The sequence below is a fragment of the Archocentrus centrarchus genome, chromosome 14 (genome assembly GCF_007364275.1).
Source record: "Archocentrus centrarchus isolate MPI-CPG fArcCen1 chromosome 14, fArcCen1, whole genome shotgun sequence".
NCBI classification, from domain to species: Eukaryota; Metazoa; Chordata; class Actinopteri; order Cichliformes; family Cichlidae; genus Archocentrus; species Archocentrus centrarchus.
In genome coordinates, this window is record NC_044359.1 from 2102793 (window position 1) to 2112963 (window position 10171).

The window sequence follows — 10171 nt, forward strand, 5'->3', positions numbered from 1 at the left end:
TTTGAAACCATCACACAGAGAAGTGCTGCTTTTTATTTCTTTGCAGAGTTTGTAACGTTCACATATTCATCTCTCAGCCTCCTGTTTCCTGTGTGTGGTTTTATTTTCACACTCTGTTGATGCCATGAAATTCTTATTAAACTGCTTTGTTCACTGACTTTTGTCGGGACTTCTTTCAGAGTTTGATATGTTTTGTTTTTAGAGGATATTTTATGTAGTCTAACAAACATGTATTATTCTTTTACCTGAGGAAAAGTGGCTGTGGTGTGAGAACAGGTGAGTAGAGGGATTTGACAGAACTGCAGTTTGGCTTCTCTCCAGCAGAGGGCGGTGTGGCTGCTTCTTTGGAGGGCTGAGACGATAATGTCGATGGAAAGTTTCACTGCAGGAGCAAAAATGAAGCACCTGATTTTAAATTAATGTTTCTTTAAAACTCGAGGATCATTTTCATGTGAGAATATAAAAACATGTGAAGGTCCCACAGTCTCCTAAAGCTGCTGTACGATGCTGCGTGGAAACCTGCAGCCTTTCAGACGCCACTGCTGTGGACACTTTGGTGATTAAAAACAGCATGAATTTGGCTTGAGTGTGTTTTGCCTGTAAAATGTGAACCATGAGGTAAGAAAACAACACAGTGATTTATTATTAAAGTGAAGGAGAGAAACTGTCCTGCAAATATGACAACTGTGACAATGAGATAGACACAAACACAGACACAAACACACTGCTCAGTAACAATGAGACATTCACTCGTCACAGTGAAACACAAAGACAGAAAAAAAAGACAGATCAACCACTGGGACCCCGTGTTTGTGGACAACTCATAAAGGGCATGTCCACAGAAAACTGCCCCGAGGGCCCAAAGGGTTAAAACTGATGTGCCAGCCCCACTGTGGGTTGCCCACAGAATCCTTTCTTTGGGACCAAAAAGAGCAAAATAGCTGTGGGCCCCACATGACCCCACATGACCCCGTTTTCTGTAAATAAGCCAACTTTAAAAAAAACCCATAAAAGGCCCCAAGGAGCTGAACTGCTGTGGGCTTTGTGTGGGCTGGAGGATCCTACAGAGGAACAATTTTATGAAGTCTGAGTTCTGTGATATACAAGATACATGTATACATGTATATACGTATATATGATATATTATATATATGATATACATTATATATATGATATATATGATATACATGATATATGATATATATGATATACAAGATATACATGATATATGATATATATGATATACAAGATATACATGATATATGATATATATGATATACAAGATATACATGATATATATGATATATATGATATATATGATATAAATGATATATGATATACATAATATATGATATATATATGATATATGATATATGATATAAATGATATATGATATACATAATATATGATATATATGATATGATATACATGATATACATTATATACAGTGGCTTGCAACTCACAGAAAAGGGGGCTGAATACTTTTGCACACCACACTTTTCAGTTTTATATTTGTAAAAAATGTTTTGAATCATGTATAATTTTCTTTCCACTTCACAGTTGTAACAACTTTGTGTTGGTCTTTCACATTAAATTCCAGTGAAAGATATTTATGTTTGTGGTTGTAATGTGACAAAATATGGAAAAGTTCAAGGGGTATGAATACTTTTGCAAGCCACTGTATATATATATATATATATATATATATATATATATATATATATATATATATATATATATATATATATATATATATATATATATATATATATATATATATATATATATATATATATATATATATATATATATATATATATATATATATGGGGCTGGCAGTGGCGCTGTGGGCAGGTGCTCATCTTGCAACTGGAGGGTTGTTGGTTCGAGTCCCCATCTGAGTGCACGCTGTCATTGTGTCCCTGGGCAAGACACTTAACCCACATTGCTCAAGTCTGAATGTGTTTGGTGGTGGTCGGAGGGGCCGTAGGAGCAAATTGCAGCCACGCCTCTGTCAGACTGCCCCAGGGCAGCTGTGGCTACTTTAGTAGCTTACCACCACCAGGTATGATTGAGGTGTGAATGAATAGTGCATGAAATTGTAAAACGTCTTTGGGTGTCTAGAAAAGCGCTATATAAGACTAATGCATTATTATGATATATATATCATATACATTGGCATGGTTACAGCCCTTTTAGGCATTCTAGCCTTCACTGGACAATAGAGAGTTGATGGGAAAGCAGAGGCTGTGTTAAATGTTCAGTGTTGATAGAGACAACATTTAATAAGAAGCTAAATTTCATTGATTTCAGTTTTCCTGACAATCTTTTTCTATTCTTTTCTGATTAATATCGACTGATTTGCGGTTGTGGCAGAAAGAAGAGTTCATCCATCAGTCGAAGCTCGAGATGTGTGACGAAATAAAATGCAATGACTCCCATCAGCCCTATACAAACAGACCTGTGTGTGTGTGTGTGTGTGTGTGTGTGTGTGTGTGTGTGTGTGTGTGTGTGTGTGTGTGTGTGTGTGTGTGTTAGGAAAATTTAGATAAGTATTAATCTGTTATGGTATAATGTAGCACAGTGTTTAATATAGTTCTTGCTTGTAATTAAGTATTAAATAAGAAATCAGTTAAGGTAATGTTAGAATAAGAAAACTGTATTATGTGTATCATTGTGTTGAACTTTCTGTGCCTCTGTGTGCATGAAAAGAGGAAGTATTTGCCAGAAAAGGGAAGCACACAGAGGTCTCGGCGGAGTGGAGGAGGAACCAGGAGCTAATGAAGACATCAGTTGTTAAGAAATGTGATGCTTGCTTAAAAAGAAGAGTTTTAATAATTACTAAAAGTGAAAAACCTTTATTAACCCAGAGTTCATGATGGATAACACCTAAATAGAGCTTCCTCATTTCTATCCTGTTGTTGTGTGTTGAACTCTTGTGTATGTGTGTTAAAGGTGGACAGTGAGTCTGCCTCACTGAGCACGTCTCCTAAACAGTCTTGTTGTTGTTTACCTGTAAGCCTTTAATAAACATTGTATTGCATTCAGATCGTCCCTCTCCTGGTCATTAATTAATCAAGAATCAAGAATAACTTTATTGTCCACATTAGTGGAAAATTGTCTTTGGTTCACCACTGATGATAATCATCAACACACATTCATACATATACAATCATATAAATGAATCAAACTCCAATAAGAATAATCATATTATTCAGTATACTAACTGCATTTGGCACAAATGATTCTTTATACACTTTTTTACTGGCTGAGGGCATCAATTCAAAATCAGAATATAGAGGGTGTTCTGGGTTAGCAACAACAGACCGGGCTTTCCTCAAAACAGCACACCGATTCTGCTGGGTGGCAGGTGTTGGCTGCTCGTTGCCTCTGGCGCTCTGGACTCTTGCCCTTTGACTGTGGGGGGTCCATCTGGGGTCTCCCACTTTCCTCCTCTGGGGTGTGTGCGCGGTTGCCATCGGGATGTGTGGCCCCCTGTCTTCTGAGCTCCTGGTGGGCCGTGGATAGGCCGCGACTCCTGGGTCCTTCCCTGTTTACCTGTGGATCGGGGGGGGCGTGGTTGCAGTTTCTTGCCCTTACTGGTGAGTACGTTCCATGACAGAGGCACATACACACATTACTGCAAGCAACAGCAGGATTGTGTGTATGTGTGTATATGTATATGCATGTGTCCAGATATGTGGATGTGTGTATGTATATCATTCTTTGATTACTTTTTTCTCCCCTTTGTTGTTTTTTGTTTTTGTTTCTCACTCTTTCCTTTCTACCTGTCAGTTCTGGCATAAATGAATAAAATAAAATTTAAATACAAACATTAACAAGAGGGTTCCCTGAAGAAGGGATTAATAAAGTTTAATCTAATCTAATCTATCTAATCTAAGAGTAGTCCATTGAAAACTTACAGAGCTATTCTTGTAAAAGCAAATATGTTTGGTACACCAGAGCATTCAGATCATGTGACGTGACAGGCTTAAAAAAAAGAAAAAAAAATTATAGAAGTCTTCCATATATTTGTAACTGTATATGTATTCAATAAAAATGGAAACAGTCTAGTCAGGACGCCCTTCAGCTGTACTGAGCACACTTTTAAAATGCATCCATGCAAAGAATCTGGCCTGGGTGCTTTACATGGATTAATCCTTGCCAAACAATTACCAACCACTTCTTCAGACAGCTGAACTTTCGGGCTCTGAGCTACATCAGCCATTATGGTACTGGTCCTTCCCTCAAGGTCTTCAGTATCAAAATGAGCATAAAATTGATTTAAATTGTCTGCAAAGGAGAGGCCCCACTGAACAGCTGTGAACCTGGCCCTCAGGAGCCCTCCCATCATCTTATTGAGACCCTCCCATGCCTGTTGAGGGTTTCCTGTGCAAAACTGACTTTCAACCTTGTTTTTAAGCTCAATTGTTGCTCTTTTAGTCTTAGACCTAAGTTCTCTCCATTTACCATAAAAGCCTTCTTCTCATTAAGACATCCTTTAAGCTCTTTTGGCAGCCACGGCTTGTTATTCGGTAAGTTTCTTAGTGCAAATCACAGATTGCTCACAAAACTGTCTGTACGGTGTAATACAATCACTCAACTCGTGTGGATCATTAATTATGTCAAAGAAAACGCCCCACTTTGTTGTCGGGAACTGGACGTACACCAGCATCACTGTGAACTGTCCAAATTCACGAGGCAAGTAAAAAGGCCTAAAAGAGACAGTCAGGGTGTCGTAGTGCAGGTCTGTTCACTTATGGTAAACTGTGCAGCCCAGTTCCTATTAATAAAATCACACAGCCCACTGCCAACTGAAAGAAAACTAAAAATTTCCTTACTGTGTGTGTGTGTGTGTGTGTGTGTGTGTGTGTGTGTGTGTGTGTGTGTGTGTGTGTGTGTCAGGAAGACATGCAAATGATATCTCCAGTTGATCTCCAGTAATCACAGCTGACCTGAGGTCAGTGTGTACAATTGTACTTCGGTTCTTTCAACAAGTTCGACAAACAGATGTTTGCTCTGTGATCACGATGGCGCCAACATAAAAACAGATAATTATATGATAACTAAACAGATGTTTGGAGTGCATAAATCAGTCTGTCAAAGCTCCAGATGTTTGAGGAAATACAGCATCTGTTCCCATCAGTCCTTCACAAACAAATCAGACCAATGAGAGCCTGATGGCTGTAATGTTAAAATGATCCATTAAATAAACCTGCAGTGGAGTCTGAACCTCTTAAAGAAAGAAGCATCAGTCACAGTGACTTCTTTATAAACCATTTTCATTTTGTTGAAACATAAATTGGATATTGATATATGACAGTTCAGCCTACATTTGCATCTACATAGATAAATGAACCAGTCCTGACTTGGTGACTTTTAACATAACTTGTTCAAAGCTGTTTAAATTGTATGAAGGTGTGAACTTATTGATGGTTAGGTGTGTAAACAGGAGTGAGTGGGAGGTGCTGCATCATCTGGTTCTTGTTCTAAACGACACTCTGAGGAGGCGACTTTTCAGCCTCTGTTAAATATCACAGTGGATTATGGATGCTAGCAAAGCTAGCTCCGACATCTTGTGCATGTGTGTGTTTGAGGGGTGGGGAATTATCATCCTCATTCACGCCTCTTTTTGCCGTCTTATAAAGAGTTTGCATTTGCAGATGAAACAGATGCTGTTTAGTTTGCAGTGACAGGATGGAAATCACCATGTTTTTCCCTCTGTTGCTTCTGGTCTGCTGTGCTTCAGGAGATCCGACTGAGACAAATGAAAAAACCGTTGAGCAGCAGGTAATCAGTTCTGAGCTGACCGTGCTGGCTGAGCTGAAGGAGGAGATGACGGCCCTACAGAGACAGAACCGAGGTGCAGTGTGACATCAGGAACCTTTAAATATGATCACAGCTGTGATGTGTTACAAATGTATCAAAGATCAAAAACAACAGAAACGAACAACTTATTATTTTTATCTTTCAGAGCAAGAAGCAAAACTGGAGAGTCAGAAGACCGAGATCGACCAGCTGAAACAGCAGCTACAAGGTACACACACACACACACACACACACACACACACACACACACACACACACACACACACACACACACACACACACACACACACACACACACACGCCTCAGCATCATGAGCCGGCAGGTGGGACATCTTTGTCTCGCCCCTCGAGATAAATTAGGCGGTGAGTTTGGAGGAATTCAGGCTTCCTGTGTGGAAGCGTCTCCCTCCTGCAGACGAGTTTGATCTGAGCTGCTGAATCCGCTCTTCTCCTTCAGGTGACCTTTTTCCTGTCGTGATCCTGTTCTCCAGCTGCTCCCTCTCCTCTCATCGCGTCCTTCAGTCGTCCTCTGCAACAAACACTCAGCACTGTTTGCTGCTTACCAGCTGATACAGAGCTGCAGAGGTGATCCATCTGTTGTTCCTTGAAACAGAAAATGTCCCACTCACTGAAGACTCCAGTCCAGATGTTAGGGTGGTTGGAGTTTATTGGGATGGACAGCCCCTGATTTTAGACACCTTTTTTCATAATTAAAATCAGTGGAAGCTGAATATCATCAGCTTAAGATATCTACCTGACTCTGCTAATGCTATTGATCCACCCTGCTTTATTGCATTTTACTGCCTAAAAATGAGTTGGGCAATGATGTCATGATGTAATGATCCCTGCTCATTATAACTTATGACCCAAAGCTTTTTAGATTGGAGGACTGAACTGATGAGAATCACAAAACTTCCAGCTGATTGTGATATGATAAATGATTTCTATTTTCATTTTAGATTCTTTCATATTTCAGATGTTCGGGTCAATCTAAAGTCTTTCCAGAATAAAAGCTTTGAAACAGCATGTTGTGTTTAACTGCCAACACAAACTAATACATTAAAAATACACCCAAAGGTAATTTATCTACCAGATGTGATTATTGCAACATGTAGTATTTGAACTGGCAGCCAGTCCAGATATAATAGTAAAGTATCTCAAATGATGCAGTAAATAGAAAGAACCATATTGCTTATGATATTAATGAGGCAGCAGGTGAGCGAGTAGACTTGGTGTGACTGAGCTCTCAGGTGAAGCGTTCTAACACCTTCTCCTGTTGGAGGAGGAACTCGAGATTGTAAATGAGTTCCAGTATCCTGGACTCTACTTTGGGCTCTACTTTAACCTCTAACAGTCATTCAAGTCTGGAGTTTAAGATTCAGCAAAAGAGGTTTTCCTGATGTCAGTGCAGCAAAGATGTTCTTAAACTCTGTAGACGGTAGTTTAGCAGTGAGGACAGTATTTAACATTTAGAATAATTACACATGGTTATATAATAAATAATAAATCAGTTCTAGAGTGTTTTCACCTTTTTCACCTACAGTAAAAATACTTCAGTCATTATGGCTGTCATGTTTTTATGACAATGAGTGTTATGAAACCTAGATCTGGATTAATTGTGGTGCCGGATCGGCTTTCTATAAATTTGAAATGGACCCTTAGTTCAAAATTTGGTAGAGAAACTTAATAAGAGGGAATTTTTGGCCTGGGTCAAAGAATCTGTGAATGTGTGGAGCAGTCTGACCTAAAGCTCCAGTTTGGCTGAAGCACAAAACAAGATGCAACTGAATCAGTTTGTTGTTTTGTCAGAAGCTACAAAATAACTTCTGTCTGATCTAAAGGACGAGTTTGGATCCTCAAAAATATTCAATCAAACTTCAGTTTCCAATCACAGAGTTTGATTTCTTCTGTCACAATGAAATGCTTTCAGCTGTCAATCATGTCTTTCATTAGAGATTCATGTTTTTGACCCTGAGACGAGTTTAACTCTAATCTTTTTAAAAATAAAAAAAAAAATAAATAAATAAATAAAACAAAGTTTAAAATAATTTCTCGGTCTCAGTCAAACAGGTGGCTTTCTCAGCCTCTCTGCTGGATCAAGGTGATGGATATACTGGACCCTTTAACACACAGGTCACACTGGTCTTCAAACGTGTTGTCACAAACATTGGAAATGCCTACAACCCTGGCACAGGTAACAACACTGAATGTGAGCCTGATGTTCCAGATGTTCTAACAGCTGTTTTAACATGACTAAAACAAATGTCCCACAGGGATTTTCACTGCACCAGTGAGAGGAGTCTACCACTTTGAGTGGAAAACCTACGGGTACGGAGGGATCCAGAACGGCGCTGTGCTGTTCAAAAATGAAGAGCACATTTTTATTGCATATGAACTTCAGTCGTCCGGCGCTGCAAGTTCCTCTAATTTTGTCTCACTGCTCCTGGAGGTTGGAGATCAGGTGTTTTTGCGTCTCTGGGCTGATTCAAAGATTTATGATAATCAAGTTCACCACAACACGTTCAGTGGTCATCTGCTTTTCCCCATGTGAGAGACCCCACAGCTGCAAAACATGCTGCCTGTTTCCTGTTGGTGAAGCTCAGATGTTTTAGAATTAGAACAGGAAGTGAATCCAAATCCAGACACACATCATGATTGTTTTCAGGTTTCTGTTGCCAAAAAATATAATGCTTCTGATTAAAGAATAAACAGATTGATGCAACATCAGTGGTGTTTTTTTATGTGTTTCAAGTGTAAATATCATACTGATTAATATTTATTACATGTGATGCCATTGATAATCCATTTACAAATAGTTCATTTGGCTGATATCTGATACAAATTAGCCATGCAGTGCAACTTTAGGAGATCTCTGATTGGTTAGAGATGCAGGCTGGCTGCCTGTCAGAGAAGAACTCGTACTGTTTTAAGTTGAAAATATTGAAGATATACACTGCTCAAAAAAATAAAAGGAACACTCAAATGACACATCCTAGATCTGAATGAACGAAATTCAATTCAATTCAATTCAATTCAATTCAATTCAAATCAATTCAATTTTATTTATATAGCGCCAAATCACAACAAACTGTCGCCTCAAGGCGCTTTGTATTGTGGGTAAAGACCCTACAATAATACAGAGAAAACCCAACAGTCAAAACGACCCCCTATGAGCAGCACTTGGCGACAGTGGAAAGGAAAAACTCCCTTTAACAGGAAGAAACCTCCATCAGAACCAGGCTCAGGGAGGGGCAGTCATCTGCCGCGACCGGTTGGGCTGAGGGGAGAGAAAGACATGCTGTGGAAGAGAGCCAGAGATTAATATCAATTAATGATTAAATGCAGAGTGGAGTATAAACAAAGTAAATAAGGTGAATGAGAAACAGTGCATTATGTGAACCCCCCAGCAGACTAGGCCTATAGCAGCATAACTAAGGGATGGTTCAGGGTCACCTGATCCAGCCCTAACTATAAGCTTGATCATAAAGGAAAGTTTTAAGCCTAATCTTAAACATAGAGAGGGTGTCTGTCTCCCGAATCCAAGCTGGAAGCTGGTTCCACAGAAGAGGCGCCTGAAAGCTGAAGGCTCTGCCTCCCATTCTACTCTTAAGTATCCTAGGAACCACAAGTAAGCCAGCAGTCTGAGAGCGAAGTGCTCTGTTGGGGTGATATGGGACTATGAGGTCTTTGAGATAAGATGGTGCCTGATTATTCAAGACCTTGTATGTGAGGAGAAGAATTTTAAATTCTATTCTAGATTTAACAGGGAGCCAATGAAGAGAAGCCAATATGGGAGAAATCTGCTCTCTCTTTCTAGTCCCTGTCAGTACTCTAGCTGCAGCATTTTGGATCAGCTGAAGGCTTTTCAGGGAGCTTTTAGGACAGCCTGATAATAATGAATTACAATAATCCAGCCTAGAAGTAATAAATGCATGAATGAGCTTTTCAGCATCACTCTGAGAAAGGATGTTTCTAATTTTAGAAATATTGCGCAAATGCAAAAAAGCAGTCCTACATATTTGTTTAATATGTGCATTGAAGGACATATCCTGGTCAAAAATGACTCCAAGATTTCTCACAGTGTTACTGGAGGCCAAAGTAATGTCATCCAGAGTAAGTATCTGGTTAGACACCATGTTTCTAAGATTTGTGGGGCCGAGAACAAGAATTTCAGTTTCATCTGAATTTAGAAGCAGGAAATTAGAGGTCATCCAGGCCTTAATATCTTTAAGACATTCCTGCAGTTTAACTAATTGATGTGTGTCATCTGGCTTCATTGATAGGTAAAGCTGAGTATCATATGCATAACAATTAAAATTGATGCAGTGCTTTCTAATAATAC

General features: G+C 39.2%; 1 protein-coding gene across 1 annotated transcript; it reads left to right on the top strand.

Annotated features, from left to right (window-relative positions):
* Nucleotides 1-5697: 5697 nt before the first annotated feature.
* Nucleotides 5698-8380, top strand: LOC115791870 (collagen alpha-1(VIII) chain-like). The gene is made up of 4 exons (XM_030746157.1): nucleotides 5698-5863; nucleotides 5975-6037; nucleotides 7892-8023; nucleotides 8103-8380. The coding sequence occupies exons 1-4, from the start codon at nucleotides 5698-5700 to the stop codon at nucleotides 8378-8380; spliced, it is 639 nt and encodes a 212-aa protein (XP_030602017.1).
* Nucleotides 8381-10171: the final 1791 nt, after the last annotated feature.